Source organism: Molossus molossus, unplaced genomic scaffold, assembly GCF_014108415.1.
Source record: "Molossus molossus isolate mMolMol1 unplaced genomic scaffold, mMolMol1.p scaffold_m16_p_4, whole genome shotgun sequence".
In the NCBI taxonomy this organism is placed as follows: domain Eukaryota; kingdom Metazoa; phylum Chordata; class Mammalia; order Chiroptera; family Molossidae; genus Molossus; species Molossus molossus.
In genome coordinates, this window is record NW_023425377.1 from 114,130,200 (window position 1) to 114,150,076 (window position 19,877).

At 36.7% G+C, this 19,877-nt stretch overlaps 1 protein-coding gene across 3 annotated transcripts in view; it reads right to left on the reverse strand.

Annotated features, from left to right (window-relative positions):
- NAA15 (N-alpha-acetyltransferase 15, NatA auxiliary subunit) overlaps window positions 1-7,756 on the reverse strand; it is a 45,180-nt gene extending 37,424 nt beyond the window's left edge. For 2 of the 3 annotated variants that reach the window (XM_036239795.1, XM_036239796.1), the window contains exons 1-3: window positions 4,526-4,664; window positions 1,631-1,788; window positions 177-311 (exon numbers count right to left, since the gene is read on the reverse strand). In XM_036239795.1, coding sequence (XP_036095688.1) covers window positions 177-311; window positions 1,631-1,788; window positions 4,526-4,619 — 387 coding nt within the window. In that variant the 5' untranslated portion in view covers window positions 4,620-4,664. Of the gene's footprint in view, window positions 1-176; window positions 312-1,630; window positions 1,789-4,525; window positions 4,665-7,672 lie in introns of those variants that run through there. The other variant, XM_036239794.1, reaches the window with a different exon arrangement.
- Window positions 7,757-19,877: the final 12,121 nt, after the last annotated feature.

Here is a 19,877-nt window from a genome sequence, read left to right on the forward strand (position 1 = left end):
ACAATTAGTAATGTGTGTGAACTTCTCTATGAAGTTCTTTGCATACTATTCTTGCAACTTTTCTTTAAGTTTGAAACTATCTCAAAATAAAAAATTAGCAAGTTTATGTACACTTCTTTCTTTTAATTATATTTAGAATTGGACCTAGTTTACTAAGTCTGGCTTCTGATTGTTACCTGTTGTGTTTTCCTAAATTCTTCTAAAATCTTTGCTGCCATTTCATAATCTTCTAATAAGTGGTAAGCAATAGCGTAACCAATCCATGATGCTCTCTGGGCAGGTCGAAGCTGAAGTAACTGATATCTTGTTTCCTTTAAAGGGGGAAAAACACCTTTTTCTTAGGTTTACAGTGAAAGCAAATGCTCTTTAAAGTGATATTAATTCCCCCACAATGCTGAGCAATTTGCAACACACTGTTAGGAATAATAACAGAAAACAATTTCAAACATCCATATTGTGTAGCTTTATAGAAGCAAAGAAATGTTTAAGAAGCTCAATGAAGCCCTGGCCAGTGTGTCTCAGTTGGTTACAGAGTCGTCCTGTGCATCAAAAGGTCGTGGGTTCGATTCCTGGTCTAGGTGAATACCCAGGTTATGAGTCTGGTCCCTGGTTGGGTTGTTTACAGGAGGCAACCAATTGATGTTTTTCACATGGATGTTTCTCTCTCTTCCCTCTCCCTAAAATCAATTAAAATATATCCTTCAGGTAAGGATTTTTTAAAAATCACAAGCCTCCAAGGTAATCTTACAATTTGTTTAAAAAGTTATGACCAGGTATTCTTTATTTATTATTTCATGATCTACTAAGTCTAAGAAAAGACAAAATGGAAAAGATAGTACAAAGGAAAAACATTTTAAAAAATACAATGCCCAGCCCTGGTTGGTTTGGCTCAGCGGTTAGAGCATCGGCCTGCGGTCCGGAGAGACCCGGGTTCGGTTCCCGCTAAGGGCATGTACCTTGGTTGCAGTTTGTCCCCGGCCCTGGTTGGTCGTGCGGGTGGCAGCCACTCGATGTGTCTCTTTCACGTCGATGTTTCTCTCTCTCTCTCTTCCTCTCTCTCCCTCCCACTCTATCTGTGCAAAAAATGGAAAAATGTCCTCGGGTGAGGATAAAAAAATAATAATAATAATAAAAAAAATACAATGCCCACCTACTGAATTCAGATCTATAGAAAACAACTCAGCAGGTACTACATGGAAGAAAAAGAGAGGAATGAAATAATCTGATTTAATAGACTGTTTAAGAATTAAAATATAGCTACAAAGACAGAATGTTAGTTTCAATGAAGGTAAAAATAAGAAACTAAAAAAAAAGCTTCCAAGAAAAATGTAACTACTAAAGGCTATATTTACATGTTAACAGCAGACAAAGGCATTGCTTATTTGAGGAATATTAATGCTAATTTTCACTGAATTGATTAACTAAATCCTATACAGCAATCTAACTCTGCCTCACAGTAAAATAATTTATTTTTAAAATCTGATTAGTCTAGTCATAAACACCATTGCTACTGGGGGGGAGGGTGTAAGATTTAATTAAATTCTTTTTAAAAATGAAAGATTTTTTTATTAGAAAGTACTATTAACAATATTTTCCCCTAGAACAAAAAATATTTATCTGTTTTACTTACCCTGTAACCCTCAAGATCTCGCATTTGAATCTGTAGCAAAGAAAGGTCCCTTAAGATTTGAAGATTGTCTTTATCCCACTTTAGCGCATTTCTGTAACACTTAATGGCTTCATCATATTTCTTGTCTGACCTCTGGAGAAGGCCATAAACATGCCAACCTAAAAAATTTAGTTAAGGATACAACCTAAAGGATTTAATTAAGTCAAGAAATAATATTCCAGGAATATTTCCTAGGAAACGCAATGACCTATAGCTTTTTATAAAATTACAAGCTTAAAAAAAAGGAGATAATATAAAGATAGAACGTGGTTTAATATAAAGGAAAAGATTACAGCTTTTCAAGCCAGAGAAAACAGGTCTAGCCTGCCTTGCTACTTCTATGATCTTGGATAAGTTATTTAGTCTGGTTATGTTTCCTCAATTATAAAGTGTAAATATAAAGTCTATAAAGCAAAGCATAGTAGTTTGGTGACTAAATGGAATAACATATAAAGTGCTCACTGGCTAGAATCAAATAAATACTCAATAAATATTAGATAATTTCTAAAGAAAAAAGGAATGGTTATCCATGACATATAATTACTTTAAATCATATATATTTTTTCTTTAAGCTAGTTAGATCCTTAGGGGAGAACCCTTAGTACAGTACAAAGTTCCTAAAAATCAACCACATATAAAATAAACATATTTATTCATTTAACAAATATTAAAATTAATAATTAGGATGGTAGATGACCCAAATGTGCAGTCTTATGCATGCAAAGAACTTAGTATCTAATAAAAGACACAAATAAGTAAAATTACAGGTTATTTAAAAAAAAAATGATGTAAGGGGGCAATACCTAATTCCACTCCCCTAATATAGGTAGGTACTCATTTCTACAACAGTCATCCATCCTCCCACCTTCAGTTCTGTCTGCATTGATTTTCTCCTGCCAAAGTAACCTTTCTAAAACATATATAATCAAAAGAAAAAATAAATCCACTGTCCTTTCCAAAAATTTATAGAAGTTTCTCTTTCAGATCAGGTTCACATTTTTCAATCTAATGTTTACACCAGGGATCATCAACAGAGTAGTAAAATATTAAATGTCTAAGATGGCATGTATAACTAAAAATACATATTTAATATTATAAAATTTTACTTGAAAAATCTGTTTTTATAATACTAATGACAAAGTAAAGCTTAACAAAATCTCAGCTGGCTGGAATATGGTTTTAGAAAGCCTGAGACACACTATCCTTTATGATCTAGCCCTCACTACTCCCCATTTCAATCACCTGAGCACAGTAATACCTTTTAAGTGCCTCTAATCTTTACCTCCTAAAAATCTACCCTCGCCCTGGCCGGTTTGGCTCAGCGGTTAGAGCATCAGCCTGCGGTCCTGAGAGACCCGGGTTCGGTTTCCACTAAGGGCACGTACCTCGGTTGCAGTTTGTCCCCGGCCCTGGTTGGTCGTGCGGATGGCAGCCACTTGATGTGTTCCTTTCACGTCGATGTTTCTCTCTCTCTCTCTCTGTTCCTATCTCTCCCTCCCACTCTACCTGAACAAAAGATGGAAAAATTTCCTCAGGTGAGGATTAAAAAAAAAAAAAAAAAAAAAAATCTACCCTCAAGGAGTCTTATGTCCATCCAGAGGAACCCAATTATATAAATCATGGCAAATAACATAAAAACACTATGCAATCATTAAAAATGATAAAAAGATTTCTACAACAATCTTATTAATACTTTGCTTACCTTTTTAGTTTCTGGTTACTCCCAACTCAGTCATTTTTGCTTTACTAGAATAGTAATAATTTTTGAAGACATACTAACATTTCATATAATGCTCAGAAATGTTCTATATATGCTTCTAATAAATATCTTCCTCCTTCACTAGACTAAGTTCCTCAAGAGCAAAATCCCTACAGTTTCTTAGTCTGTGCTATGTCAAAAAACCTGGTAGCCCTGGCCGGTTTGGCTCAGCGGTTAGAGCGTCGGCCTGCGGTACAGAGAGACTGGGGTTCGGTTCCCGCTAAGGGCATGTACCTCAGTTGCAGTTTGTCCCCGGCCCTGGTTGGTCGTGCGGGTGGCAGCCACTCGATGTGTCCCTTTCACATCGATGTTTCTCTCTCTCTCTCTCTCCTTCCTCTCTCTCCCTCCCGCTCTATCTGAACAAAAAATGGAAAAATGTCCTCGGGTGAGGATAAAAAATAAATAAAAAATAAAAAAAACCTGGTAAACACTTGAAAATGTGCTAGCCCACAAAATAGGCAAAAAAATATTTTTTAAAAAACTATTTAATAAGTAGCAACCCACAATTTTTTCCACTATCTTCCCTCAGACATTTGTACTTGCTCCTACCATCATAATTCCCTTAATAAAATAAAATCTATCTAGTATAGTAATTAGCATTATCAGAGACTTTGTTGAGCTTCATTAAATCTTTACACCACCACAATGAGGTGGTTCTGATTACCTTCATTTTATACATGAGGAAACTAAGCCCCAAGATCACAGAAAGAAGCTGAGCTGGGATTCAAACCTAAGTGAAGCATACTCCTAAACCTGTGCTCTTAATCAGTGCACTATATTGCCTCTAATATTCCTTAGCGTACACCCTTCTTTAATCATGACGAAGTATGCAGGGTGCCTCCTTTTTTGAAGCATGGGAAGAGCTTCCACAGCTATTTTTAAAAGGCAATTCCATAATCTGTAAATAGATATATTAGAACATGGTAGATAAATAAAAGTGTTCCCTGAATGAAGGCAGTTGCTATTATTCAATTTAAGAAAGAATCACCTCCTCTGGAGTTACACAGTAAGAGGAATTTAAAACTACTGACTCCCAAACTACTGCTTCAGCTCAAGATACCCCAACACAGTCCTTACATATATCTCAAAAAGGATACACACATGACTCTTCAAGTCATTTCTCAAACCTCTACGAACCAATTCATAAGCTTCTTCCTTTTTACCCAAACAGTTCAATGTTAATCCTTTCATAGCCAGAGTTTCTATTTTTTTTTTAAAAATAAAAAAAGGTAGGAAAAAAAAAGAAATTAAAAATTAAAAATAATAAAGGCAACTATAACCTCAAAAACAAATGTTACATTATCCTAAGAACCGAAGATTATTGGGAAATCTTCCAGGTTTGCACAGAATTAAAATATTTTAAAAATCAACAAACCAAGTTAAACCACATTTCTGCACTCTAGGTCTCCCTAGATATTTTTTAGATGAAAGGCATAAAAGTGCATTAAAACCTGGTAATTCAATGCTAACAAGATACAATAGCTGTATTACTGGTCTTCGGGGGAATTCTATAGAATGACCTTATATAATTACTCCTTTATCACAAAACAAACTTTACTTCTTTAAACACAAATTACATAAAGATTAAAATCACTGTTCAATGATTAAAACATACACATAAATTATATACATATACATTTATGATATGCATAAATTTCATTATTTTACAATGATTCTTTAGGATACTATTAAATATAAAAGTAAAAGAAGTGCCCAGCTGGTGTGGCTCAGTGGTTGAGATTGACCCATGCACCAAGAGGTTGCCAATTCGATTACAGGTTGGGCACATGCCCAGGTTGTGGACCAAGTCCCCAGTGGGGGGCGTGGTCAATCGATGTTCTCTCTCATCAATATTTCTGTCTCTCTCTCTCCCTTCCTCTCTAAAATCAATAAAGAGAACAAAAAAAAGTAAAAGAAGCTATCATATTGCTGTCACTCACAATCAACAGATTAAAAGAGTTGAGGGAGCCCTGGCCGGTTTGGCTCAGCAGTTGGAACATCGCCTGGCGGACCAGAGTCCCGGTTCAGTTCCCGCTAAGGGCATGTACCTCGGGTGCAGTTTGTCCCTGCCCTGGTTGGGGTCGTGTGGGTGGTGACCACTTGATGTGTCTCTCTCACATTGATGTTTCTCTCTCTCTTCCTCTTCCTCTCTCCCTCCCACTCTATTTGATGATAACTGGAAAAAAAAGAGAGAGAGTTGAGGGAAATATTAAAGTTTTGAGAAAGAAAAAAAGATTTCTAATTTTATAATATTTTATGACATACAAAGGAACAAAATATTCATTATAATTTACTTGCTTAACTTTCAGGACTATAATTTAAAATTTATAGAAAATTTGCTTAGGAATAAAAGATAAGGTTCAAAGGTATTGTCCTGGGGGTAGGGGTGGGGGGGAATCAACATTTATAGAAAAGTACAGATAACAAAATGGAAGCAAAAAAGAGGAGAAATCATGTGACCTGGCTGGTTTGGCTCAGTGGTTAGAGTGTCAGCCCACGGACCAATGAGTCGCAGGTTCTATTCTGATCAAGTACAGGTACCTCAGTTGCAGTTTGTCCTGGCTCTGGCTGGGTTGTGAGGGAGGCACCCAGTCAATGTGGTTCTATCACATCGATGTCTCTCCCCCACATCTGATAAGTAGAAAAATATCCTCAGGTGAGGAATTTAAAAAAAATTGTTATAAATCATGTATAAAAAGCTAACAAACATATTTGGCAAATAGCCAAATTAGCAAAGTACTATAGAAAGTAGTCCTTTGTTGTCAAATAAATAAAATCTATTCTTACAAGTTTTACCAAACATCTGAAAGTTCCTTAATTAATGGAACCCGGAGCCATTAACTTTAAGACAAACCATCATTTTATGTACTGTTTAAAAACATTTTCAATTAAATTATGATACTTCATATGCAATCTGATTTTAGATATGTTAAAATGAGGAAAATCTAAAATGCATTTTAGAACAATGAAATTTTATACTCGGCTATACTTAAACTCTATCAGTTACATTACTAAAAGTTACATGACTAATATGCATACTTTGAAAATGAATATAAAAAACTTAATATCCAGCTGGCCAGCAAAAATATTTATTAACAATGTAACAAAACAATGTTATTATGCGAAAGTATGCAAAAGCAAAGAAAGCTAATAGAAAACTATTACTCTCTCCCTCTTCAATACTAAGAGAGCATTATCAAATTAATTACCAAAGAGCCATGTTTCCTAACTGTACAAATCTGACCTGTGAAAGCTTATTTTTCCTTAGCCTCGTCACAAATTTAACTAAACACTCTCCCCTCTTCCTCTACAAACATCTCACCATCCCATATTCTACCCTCACATAGGCAAAAACTAAAAGGCAAAAGAACTTTCAGAACGTTACACTATACATATCATGCATAAAATATGACTTGAAAAATTAATTAAAATACAATGCTAAATAAAAAGATGCTAGGCCCTGGCCCATGTGGTCACCTTTGATTCACTGTCAGGGCACATGTCCAGGTTGTGGGCCAAATCCACAGTGGGGGGAAGGTGGGGGCAGCCAATCTATGTTTCTCATTCTCTCCCTCTCTCTCAAACCAATAAAAACATATTTGGGGGGGGGGTTCATTCTTAAAAAAGAGACGCTGTTTCATAAGCAAAGGACCAAAGAGGCACTTTCTGAATAAGTTATAAAGAATAAAATTCTCCATCTCAACCAAAATCTAAAGCAACTTTTTCTTATAACATCTTAAATAAATTTACTTAAGCTTAAATAAGCCTTTCCTAACATGCTTGTTTTCCTTTTTTTTATCCTCACCTGAGGATGGTTTTCCACTGATTTTTTCAGATAGAATGGGAGAGAAAGAGGGAGAGAGAGAGACAGAGAGAACATCGATGTAAGAGACACACATCAATTGGTTGCTTCCCGCATGACGCAACAGGGGCTGGGGATTGAACCTGCAACTGGGGTACATTCCCTTGACCAGGAATTGATCCCACAACCCTTCAGTACTTGGGCTGACGTTCTAACCACTAAGCATGTCTATTTTCAAAATGAGAATAAATCAGAACTCAAGTAGAATGTGTGTATTGTTTTGAATTTGACACTAATTTCAAAATACAGGAGTCAAGGATAAGAAGATCCATTCTCTCTGAAAAACAGTTAATGCAGCTGGGAGTGAGAGAACCCAAATAATTGAAGCCAGACAAGTAAACAAAGCCTTATCTACTTGTAAGAATATGGTATTTACACTTACCTCCATGCTCTGCAAATTTGGGATTAGAGAGGATTTGTTTACAGAATTTCAACCCATTTCTATACTGTTTATGTTCATAACATCTCTGTCAAAGCAAAAAAAATAAATAAAAATTTGAGTTTAGCAAGAAATGCAAAAAGTTTAATTCAATGCTAAATTTCTTATTCTATTAAATACAACAGATCAATCAAATGTTATTTCCATATTCTCCTAAATCCCACTAAAATACCAGTAAAAAACATTACAAAAGGTTCAAATATAGAACGTAAAAGTAAAACAAAGGGACAGAATACAGAATAGGAAAAATAAGAAAATCATTAGCTCAAGCCAAGAGGTCTGGTAATTGTTATATAAAGTGAAAACTGAAAAAGGTAAAAGTATAAAAATTATATTTTAAAACAACACTTTCTTCTTCATTTATTTTTTAATCCTCACCCGAGGATATTTTTCCATTTTTATTCCAATAGAGTGGGAGGGAGAGAGAGGAAGAGAGAGAGAGAAATATCGACGCAAGAGGGACACATACAGTGGTTGCCTCCCACACGACCCCAACCAGGGCTCGGGAAGAATTGCAACTGAGGTATGTGCCCTTGACCAAATCGAACCTGTGACTCATTGGTCCGTGGGCCAACACTCTAACCACTGAGACAAACTGGCCAGGGCAACACTTTCTTTTTAATTGAAGGAAAGAAGTCTCTCAAGCTGCAAAAATGGACAAACAACTGCATGCAAAAAATTAAATAAATAAAAAAAAAACCCCACACCATGACACACAATGAAATTTCAAAGGCCCCCCCCCAAAAAAATCCTTAAGAACTTCAAAGAAAAAAATTTTAAAGCCACATAAGAATCTGTAATCATAATAGCACTGAACTTTTACTCCAAAGCAATAATAGAATATTGATGAAAGCCAGAAAGCAACTATACACAGCCTTCAAAATTCAATGTGAAATTAAGTTTCAACCAAGAATTCTATACCCAGCCAAATTATCAATCAAGTATATGAGAGTAAAGTGCCATTTTAAACGCTTCTCAGGAGCCCAGCCGGTGTGGCTCAGTGGTTGAGCGTCGACCCATGCACCAAGAGGTTGCTGGTTCGGTTCCCGATCAGGGCATATGCCCAAGTTGTGGGCCCAATCCCCAAATGAGGGCATGCAGGAGGCGTCCAATCGATGTTCACTCTCATCGATGTCTCTCTATCTCTCTCTTTATCTCTCTAACATCAATAAAGAAAAAAAATTTTTTTTCTTAAATAAAAGCTTCTCAGGAAGCTAAAATTTTATTTTTATGTATACTTCCTTAGAAAGCTATTAAAAAGGATTAAAACAAACTTAATAAGACATGGTAGAATTTAGTGAATAAGCAATCTAATGCAGAAAAAAGAACCAGAGAACCACCACTCCAAAATAAAACAGGAAGCCAAAAGTCACCATGGAATGAGTTTCCAGCAAGGGCAAAAATGAAACTGTTGTACTTCACAATATGGAAAATATTATTTATATGCACATGACAGAAATACAGGCACATTTCGGGGAAAAAAGCAACAGGTATACAAAACAGGATAACTGAATAAATGAGACAGGTATTAACTCCAGGAGAAATAAAAGCTTATATAAGAAAGGAATTGTGGTCTTAGCATAATATTTAGCTTAACGGTTAACAACACATACATAATTATAAAAATATAAATCTTAAATACTGATTTACCAAAATATTGTGATATAACTATAATGAGGTAATGAGGAAAAGTAGGCAAACACGGCAATGACAAAGCTTTTTAAGTCCTCATTTTCCATAACCAAAAGTCAACAAATGGCCCTGGCCAGTTTGGCTCAGCGGTTAGAGCGTCGGCCTGCGGTCCCGAGAGACCCGGGTTCGGTTCCCGCTAAGGGCACGTACTTCGGTTGCAGTTTGTCCCCGGCCCTGGTTGGTCGTGCGGGTGGCAGCCACTCGATGTGTCCCTTCACGTCGATGTTTCTCTCTCTCTCTTCCTTTCTCTCTCTCCCTCCCACTCTGTCTGTGCAAAAAATGGAAAAGTGTCCTCAGGTTTTGTTTAAAAAAAAAAAAAAAAAAAAAAAAGTCAACAAATGTCTAAAAGTCATGTATCAAGAAACAATAATAGCCCTGGCCAGTTTGGCTCAGCGGTTAGAGCGTCGGCCTGCGGTCCAGAGAGACCCGGGTTCGGTTCCCGCTAAGGGCACGTACTTTGGTTGCAGTTTGTCCCCGGCCCTGGTTGGTCGTGCAGGTGGCAGCCACTCGATGTGTCCCTTCATGTCGATGTTTCTCTCTCTCTCTCTCCCTTCCTCTCTCTCCCTCCCACTCTATTTGTACAAAAAATGGAAAAACATCCTCTGGTGAGGATTAAAAAAAAAAAAAGAAACAATAATATATTGTTAAAGTACAAGAAAACAAATACTAAAGAAAATGGCTATAAAGACTAGGGTGCTTGATTTTGGGGTGGGAAGGCATGGGTGGCAGAGAGAAATGACTTTTTTTTTCATCATTTGACTTTCAGGTATCAACATGTGCTTTCATAATCATTTTTTTTTATTGGCCCTGGCCGGTTTGGCTCAGGGTTAGAGCGTCGACCTGCGGTCCTGAGACACCCGGGTTCAGTTCCCACTAAGGGCATGTACCTCAGTTGCAGTTTGTCCCCGGCCCTGGTTGGGTCATGCGGGTGGCAACCACTCGATGAGTCCCTTTCATGTCGATGTTTCTCTCTCTCCCTCTCCCTGTCCCACTCTATCTGAACAAAAAATGGAAAAATGTTCTCGGGTGAGGATTAAAGAAAAATAAATAAATAAATAAATAAATAAATGTATTTGTTACAGAATTCACTGTTATAAAGCTTAACCAAATTTTACTACAACAGTTTAATGAATATATTCAAAATCTGGGTGGGATAGTTAATGCAAAAGATGACAAATGTTAGTAGAAAAACAGGTAGAAACAAAACAATAAAAATGAACTTTTTACATGTAACATCAATAAATCAATTGCTTTAAAGCTCAATGCTACAGCCAACTGGAGTTGTTCTATGCCAACTATGTACTCACCACCTTATGTTTGTTATTTCACATCTCAAACTGAATATATCCAAAACACAACTGATTTTTCTCCCAGAATCTATTCTTCACCAAGTCTTTACCATCCCCTCAATTCATCCAGTCACATCATGATGCAAAAACACTTATTATCCTTAATACGTTCTTTCCCTCATACTGCCATCCTCTAGTCTGGTGGGTCCCATCAGGGCCAGTTTCTCTGCAACTGCTTCCTAACTCTGCCCCTCTCACGATCAACTAAGTACTCTGCAGGAGGAATGACCAGGGAATAAGAGGGAGGGAAGAGCAGAAGCTGTAACTTGCGAGCCATCATTAACCAAATGTAGCCAAAGAAACACAAAACTAAGCAACTAAACTTAGTGTTCCCATTTACTTAGAAAGCCTAAATTTTTTTTCTTATATAATTATAACAACCACAGTAAAAATCATTACAGGACGCTATGATGTAAAGGCTAAGCTAGTTACAAGGGACACTCGATTTGTCCCCTTTCTGGGAAAAACAACAAAGAACTGTTTAAATTCACTGGTCTTTCACTTTTCTATTTTTTCTTTATTGAATTTTAGAGAGAAAGAGAAACATCAGTGAAAGAGAGCATTGACTGGCTGCCTCCTGCATGCCCCCGACTGGGGATTTGGCCCACAATCTGGGTATGTGCCCCGACCGGGAATCAAACCAGTGATGTCTTGGTGTATGGGTCGACGCTCAACCACTGGGCCACACCGGCCGGGCTCTTTTTTTTTTGCCTTTATTGTTGAAAGGTTACAGATTGTCTCCCTCTTTTTTCCCCCACTGACCCCCTCTCCTCTCCCCTCCTGCTTTCCCCAAACTGTGTCCATTGGTTATACATATATGCATATAAGTTCTTTGGTTTATCTCTTCCCAACCTCCCTATTCCACTTCCCTCTGAGTTCTGTCAGTTTGTTCCCTACTTCCATGTCTCTGGATCTATTCTGATCGACAGCTTATTTTGCTCATGACATTCCATAAAAAAGTGAGATCATGTGGTACTTATCTTTCTCTGACTGGCTTATTTCACTTAGCATAATACTCTCCAGGTCCTTCCATGTCTTCTCAAAGAGTGAGAGATCTTTCTTTCTTACAGCTACATAGTATTCCATCATGTAACTGTACCACAGCTTTTATCCACTCATCTACTGATGGGCACCTGGGTCATTTGCAGATCTTAGCTATTGTAAATAGCGCTGCTATGAACATAGGGGTGCACATTTTCTTTCTGATTGGTGTTTCAAGCTTCTTAGGATATATTCCTAGAAATGGAATCACTGGGTCAAATGGCAATTCCATTTTTAATTTTTTGAGGAAACACCATATTGTTTTCCACGGTGGCTGCATCACTCTGCATTCCCACCCGCAGTGTATTAGAGTCCCCTTTTCTCCACACCCTCGCCAGCACTTGTTGTTTTAAGTGCACAGTTCTTAAAACCATCAATTAGCTTTCAAAAAATTTATTTCTGTAAAAATTTATTAAAAGAACTACCCACTTTTGGCCATGCTAGGGTGAGGCTAACTTGCCCTTCTCCAATAACAACAAAACTGGACAAAATATATGAAATAAATATTGTTGGACACTGGACAACAGTCAGGGCTGGATAGTGAACCATGTGAGCTGGGGGAAAAAACCACGATGAGCTTATGTCACTGCTTTATACATCACAGCACAGGAAAAAGAATCCCAAGCAGAGCACAATAGTCCACAGAGTTGAAGAGAAAAAGATTGAAGTTCAATGACATCAAAAGATGAAGCAGCAAGGGGCAAAAAAAAAAACCAACACTGGAACTATTCAGAGAAAGAGATACAACAATCTTCATAAGGATCCCATATAGCTGTTGCTGCAAAAGTCTTGCATATGTAGGGTACAATTTCATAAGGCCAAACAGTAAGTTCAATAATTCTTAGAGCTCACATGGCACCAAGAGTTCCAAGTAGCCAGAATGGAGTCTTCGATTAACAGCTGAATTCAGTAAATACTGTGAAATGGTCTACTCATTAGTAGACTAGCCCTAGAGTAAGTATACTCTAGACCCACCCTAACGAAGTAACAGACTGATGTATAAGTACCCTCAATGCCTGCAATAACAAAGTCCAATACTCTTTAAAGAGAGTTAAATGCAATAAAAACAATGTAAAATTCATAATGCCCATTAGCCAATGAAAAAAATCAGTAGATTAGGTGAGAAACAGATAATGGAAAACATGACCCATAACCAGGAGAAATGAAAGAGAGCAATGATGGAATAATGAGATGAGGATAACAAAACATCTATTCTAAATATGCTCAAGAACTTAAAAATATAAACATGAAGAGAGAAATGGAACATATAGAAAGAACCAAATAGCCCAGCCGGTGTGGCTCAGTGGCTGGGTGTCCACCGATGCACCAAGAGGTCACTAGTTTGATTCCTGGTCAAGGTACATGTTCACATTGAAGGCCAAGGCCCCAGTGGGGGACATGTGGAGGTGGCTCATCAATGTTCTCTCTCATCGAGGTTTCTGTCTTTCTCTCCCTCTCCCTTCCCCTTTCTCTAAAATCAATAAAGAAAAAAAAAATTAAAAGATAAAAATAAAAAACAAATAGCACTTCTACAGATGAAAAATAGGATTATTTACAATGAAAACTTCATCAGATAAAATTAAAGCAATTATGACACCGAAGAAGAAAACATCAGTAAAATGGAAGACATACAGCAATAGAAACTACCCAAATTGAAGAAATAAGAGAAAAAATAAATAAGCAGAGTCAAAATGACTCTACAATGGAAAACTAAATTCTAAAAGTATCACAGATTTATATGTGAGAGGTATATAATAAAGCTTCTAGAAGAAAATATTTTAACATTTTTATTGATTTTTTTTTTAGAGAGAGAGGGAGAGAGAGAAATATCGATGTGAGAAACATCGATCAGCCGCCTCCTGCATGCCCCATATCAAGCCCATAACCCGGGCGAATATATATTTTTATCATAAATTTTTGTTGTTGTCTCATTTAATCTTAACAATGGCATGAGTAGGTATCTTTTTATCCTCATTTTAGATGAGATATAACTGTGGTCCAGGAAAATCACTATATAATCTGGCCAAGTTCACAGAGCTACTAAGTGACCGTTAAAAAAATGTGAACCCAGACAATCAGGATTCAGAGCCATTCACTTAACCATTAAAACTACCTCTCTACTACAGTCAAGTAGCCTAAAACAGGAAAAATGAACAAAAAAAGTTTTAAAACCACTAACACAAATTCACATAAAGTCATTGTAGAAAGGAGAGAGCTGGAGAAGAAAAAAATTAAACCATACTCCCTTTTACAGAGACAACTGCTATTAGCATTCTGTTGTTAACAAGAAAGTTTTAATACAAAAATTATAGAACAGTCTACTATCCCACAGTATGAAGTAAACCTATATAATTCATAACTAGCACATAAAATCATAGACACTGCCCAGCTGGTATGGCTCACTGGTTGAGTGTCGACCCATGCACCAGAAGGTCACCGGTTTGGTTCCCGGTCAGGGCACATGCCCAATCTATGTTCTCTCTCATCAATGTTTCTCTCTCTCTCTCTCTCCCTTCCTCTCTCTCTCTGAGGATCAATGGGGGGAGGAGAGGATCATATACACTGATATTCATACTTGACATGCACAATGTGACTTTATTTTGTATAGCTGAACTTAAAATACTCAGGATTCCAGTTGTTGTCTTCTTGGTCTTACTAGAAATACCTTACACTGTTTATAGTACCACATTTTTTTCAAAGAGATTTCACACTAACATCTCATTTAATCTTCATGATACTCCTGTAAATTAAACACAAAAGGTTCAATACTTATTGTACAGGTGAGATTTAGAAAACAAGCAATTTGCCAGAGACCATATACCTAGTGGCAAAATTTAGACTATAGTCTATACCCTCTGAGTCCCAGCGGAAAGCTCTTTCCAGCACATATGGAAATTGTATTAAATTTTATTAACATAATTTGTTATTTTTTCCATAATTTTTATTAAAGCCAAGAGTTTTAATCTTCTAACAGATCTTCTAATCAACAAATTCGACTGTTATTTCGCTTTGTTTTCTTTGCTTACTCAGTATAGTCATAATTATTAGTTTGGCAATAAAAATACAAAAAACAAGGTGAGAAAAATAAATACACACACACACACACACACACACACACACACACACAAAATCAACTGGATAATCCCACCAAATAATTAAGTTTAATAAATTAAAATTAAAAACCAAACTCCCACTTTCTTGGAATAAGATAATACTATATAGCACTTGGCTTTTTATTTTATCACACTTTAAAACAGTAATTAAGCTTCAATTTCTAATAATTATGTTCCTAATTAATAAAATTTGACAGTCTTCCTTATTGAAATTATACTCAATGTCATTAACCTAATTATCTCCTGTCAATGTGACCTGTAAAAATAACTCAGAATGACATAATTTGCCCAATAACTACTAAGAATTCATTCTCCTCATCAAGAACCAGTGTTTCAGGAAATAAATGTTAATCTCTTTTTTTCCTAAAAGCAGTACTACAACAGGTCACTCATTACAAATGAGAGTAACAGTCTCACAATTTAATGGAAAAAATAAATAAATATTCAACTTAGTTTATCCTATAAATTTTCCTCAAAACTTCTGCTCTTACCCAAGGATAAACTCTAGTAACAAACAGAGTTAAACAAGAAAAATAGAAAATAAAGTACATATTTCATTCAACAAATTTTCCCCCAAACTTGTAAGACCAGATCTACGTATAATTCAGCTTTAACACCGGTTTTTGTCTAATTAAAATAGAACCTTATAAAAGCAGTCTTAAAATATAATAGAAGATATAATTATAAGGAGTTCTTTTTTGAACCATTCAAATGGTGTAGTTGTACAACATTTAAAAATAGGTTCATTTGCTTGTTTTTATTTTTTTTTATTTTTATTTTTTATTAATTTTTGTTACAAATGATTCTGCTTTTTTCCCCCACTGATTCCCCCCTCCCCCTTCCCTCCCTGCCCCTTCCCCAGATTGTTGTCCATGTCCACTGTTCATGCATACATGCATATAAGTTCTGTGGTTCATCCCTCTCTCACCTCCCCACTCCTTAGGGGATTGTCCTCAAACTGTTATGTTCATTATATTCCACAAATCAGTGAGATCATATGAAATTTGTCTTTCTCTGTTTGGCTTGTTTCACTTAGGATGATACTTTCCAGGTCCCTCCATGTAGTCTCAAAGGATAAGAGATCTTTCTTTCTTACCGCTGCGTAGTACTCCATTGTGTATATGTACCACAGCTTTTTAATCCATTCGTCTACTGATGGGCACTTGGGCTGTTTCCAGATCTTAGCAGTTGTAAATAGAGCTGCTACAAAGATGGGGGTACATATATTCTTTCTGATTGGTGTTTTATCATTTGCTTGTTTTTAAAAAATGCCATGTAACTACTATGTCTACGCCCATTTGCAGAACTATATGGGAAGAAGGATATCATAACAAGATTCTTAATTCTTAACCAAACCCGTAGGCTTGAAGTCTTTAGGTAACTTACCTTACTTTTATTTAGAGAAAGAGATATGCAAAATACTACATATAGTAGGCTTTGAGCAAAGGTTTCAATTCATTTCAAATACCGCGTCGTTTGCAAAACAACATGGTGGACAGACACATTAAGTTCTACACAGTAGAATCATCTATTTAAATAAAAATGTAAGTCTACAACCCTATCTCTGAAATTTGTCTTTGGGGGAGTTCTTGACATTTCAGATTTGTGAATAAGGGTTTCCCTTGGTATAGAATGAATACCGTAGTACTCTATCTGTCCTCTTGCCTGTAACATGGGCATATGTTAATTAAAAATTTAAATACAAGAGTTTCAAAAATACTAGAACACAGTAGACTATTATCTTTTATTAGCAGTTACATTTTAACACTGTGCTATAGGAACAATAAAGAAAAACAGAATATAATTAAAACAGAATAAATTGTTCTAATAGATTTTTTAAAATCCCATGTGCTAAATACTGTACCATACTCTGCCACCAGATCATGCTTCTACTAAGAATAAAAACTAACAAGTATAAAATAACTATTTTCAACTGTTGGATAAGAGCCAACAAAGGACTGTGGTCTCAGAAGGAAAACAAGGTAATTCCCAAGAAAATCCTTTTTTCTGCCTAGAGGCATTTTCCAGACGGTAGAACAGGGAGGGACAACCCATATAGAACATGATGGTCTCCTTGATTTAAGCAGATTATCTGAATTAGAAACTACTCAGGTAGCTGGAATTCATGGGGCAGAGTACCAGAGAGAACTATATATAGATGAAGCTTCATAAATCTGCACAGGAATCTCTGGTGAAATATTAAGCTGAGCAGATACACTGCAAGATTCTACTGAAGCTGGGCAAAAACAACTACCAAGTAGCATGAGCTGAGCAACTACCAGTGCCCACACAGGGAGACATCTGGGTTCCTAACATTCAATTAGAGACTTCTTTAAACACTCCAGGATTTAGCAAAGACAACCCAAAATACCACACTTTAGGAATAAGGCTAATCTAGATCCACTTTTATCAAGGCTTTTAGCAAGCCCTGAAAAGAACAAGCTGATGCACAAGCAAAATAACTGCCAAAACAAAACTCAAGATAACAGGAGCCAGACAGTCCATAATACCCAATATTACGGAAAAACTACTGGAAATGGGAACAAAATTTTGACCCATGACTTATGGCGGGGGGGGGGGGGGCAATCAACAGAAACAATAATGATGGAAGTAGCAAAATTTTAAAACAGTTACTATTATGTAATATTAAAGAACTGAAAGGAAACAATGGACACAATAAATAAACTTAAAAATCTCAATAGAGAGCCCTGACAGTATGACTCAATGGTTAGTGTGCATTGGCCTGCAGACCAAAGATTTGAGGGTTTGATCCCTGGCCCAGGTTGGGGTTGTGCAGAAGACAAGAAGTCAATGTGTCTCTCTCTCATCAATGTTTCTCTTTTTCTCACTCTCTCTCCCCCAACCCCTCCCCTTCCTCCTTCCCACTACATCTTAAAATCAGTGGGAAAATATCCTCGGGTAGGGATTAACAACAATAAAATTTCAATAGAAAAATAAAAACTATTTTTAAAATGGAAATGGTAAAATAGAAAAATATTATACCAAAAATGAAAAATTAGCCCCGGCCGGTGTCTCTCAGTGGTTAAGACGTCGGCCCATGCATCAAAAGGTCTCAGGTTCCATTCCTGGTCAAGGGCACACACTGATCCCAAACCTGGTTGGGGCACATTCGGATGTCAAACAATCCATGTGTCTCTCTCACATCAATGTCCCTCCCTGCCCTTCTCTCTGTCTATCCCTCTCCACAACCCCCACCCCTTAAAAGAATAAAATAAAATAAAATAAACGGGCGCGGCCAGTGTGGCTTAGTGGTTGAGCATCGACCCATGCACCAGGAGGTCACAGGTTTTATTCCCAGTCAGGGCACATGCCCAAGTTGTGGGCCAAATCCCCAGGGTGGCGGGGCATGTAGGAGGCGGCCAATCGATGTTTCTATCTCTCTCCCTCTCCCTTTCTCTCTCTCTAAAAATCAATAAAGGGAAAAAAAAATTTTTTAAATCAATTTAAAAAATACCCTTTGGTGAGGATTTAAAAAAAAATAATAACCATATGGGTTTAAAATATGAGACATTGCAGTGAATGTGAAGCCAGTGCAGTGAAAATAAAACTACTGCAGAGAACTTAATGTGGCTGTACTGAACTTGAAAACATAATAGAAACAATCCAGAATAGAAACTGAAAGAATAAAATGACAAAGAGAGAGAGAAATTAAATGAGCTGTGGAACAACATCAAGTTGTCTAATGATCTAATACATATATACATAAAAGGAATATCGGGAGGGGACAGAAAGACCAAAGTGAGAAAAATATAAATATTGCAAATGTGATGAAAACTCTAAACCCACAGATCCAAGAATCTCAACAAACCCCAGCAGAATAAACTAAAAGCATAGAAAAAAATAAATAAATAAAACTAGAGGTAGGCACATCAGAATCCAATTGCTGAAAAGTAATGGCAAAAGAAAAAACTAGAAAAGTAGTCAGAAAAAAGCCTCTATTATAAAAAGGTCTCCAATTATCATCTCAGTTTCTACCTTAAGAAACTAGAAAAATAAGAGCAAATTAAACTCACAATATGCAGAAGGAAATAAAAAAGGTAAAAGCAGAATCAATTAAATATAAAAAGAAAAATAGAGGAAATCAGTGAAACCAAAAACTGGTTCTTGGAGAAGATCAATAAAATTGATAAACCTCTAGCCAGACATGGGCATAATCACAAAAATACACCGAACAGTGAAAAAAACTAGAGCCCCAGCTTTCTAGCCAAAGGATGAAAATAGGTGCCCCAGGGAAGTATAAAATATTAGAAAATCACAAAGGAGGAGGAACTGGGGAAAACAACCCCACAAAGTTATTTATGAGCTTCAAGGTTCACTGACAAACAACATATCCATGGATCTGATCCTATTCACGACAGCAAAGACCTCTGGAACTGAACTAAACAAACACACTGTCCAGGCCCCAGACGCACTAATTACTAGGTGGCACATAAGCAGGACAGATCCAAAAAGGACTATAAAGACTTCAAAAGATATTATAACCACTGTTTACAGAGTTGGGACTTGCAGCTTGAACCTAACCAGATTTTTTTTTAAGTTTTTAAAATTGATTTTAGAGAGGAAAGGAGAGGGAGAGAGAGAGAGACATCGATGAGAGAGATTATCAAATGGCTTCCTCCTGAATGCCCCCCACTGGGAATTTGGCCCACAACCTGGGCATGTGCCCTGACTGGAAATCAAACCGGCAACCTCTTGGTGCATGGGTCATCGCTCAACCACTGAGCCACAGCAGCCAGGCAAACCTAACCAGATTTTGCTAAAACAAAATGAACATTGTCCCTGTACGGGACTTAAAATAAGACCCAGAGTCTGATAAACTAATATTTTAAATGTTCAGGATAAAATCCAAAATTATGTGGCATGTAAAGAAAAAGGAAAATCTCAACTTGCATGGGAAAAGACAATCAACAGATACCAATGTAGAGATAAGAG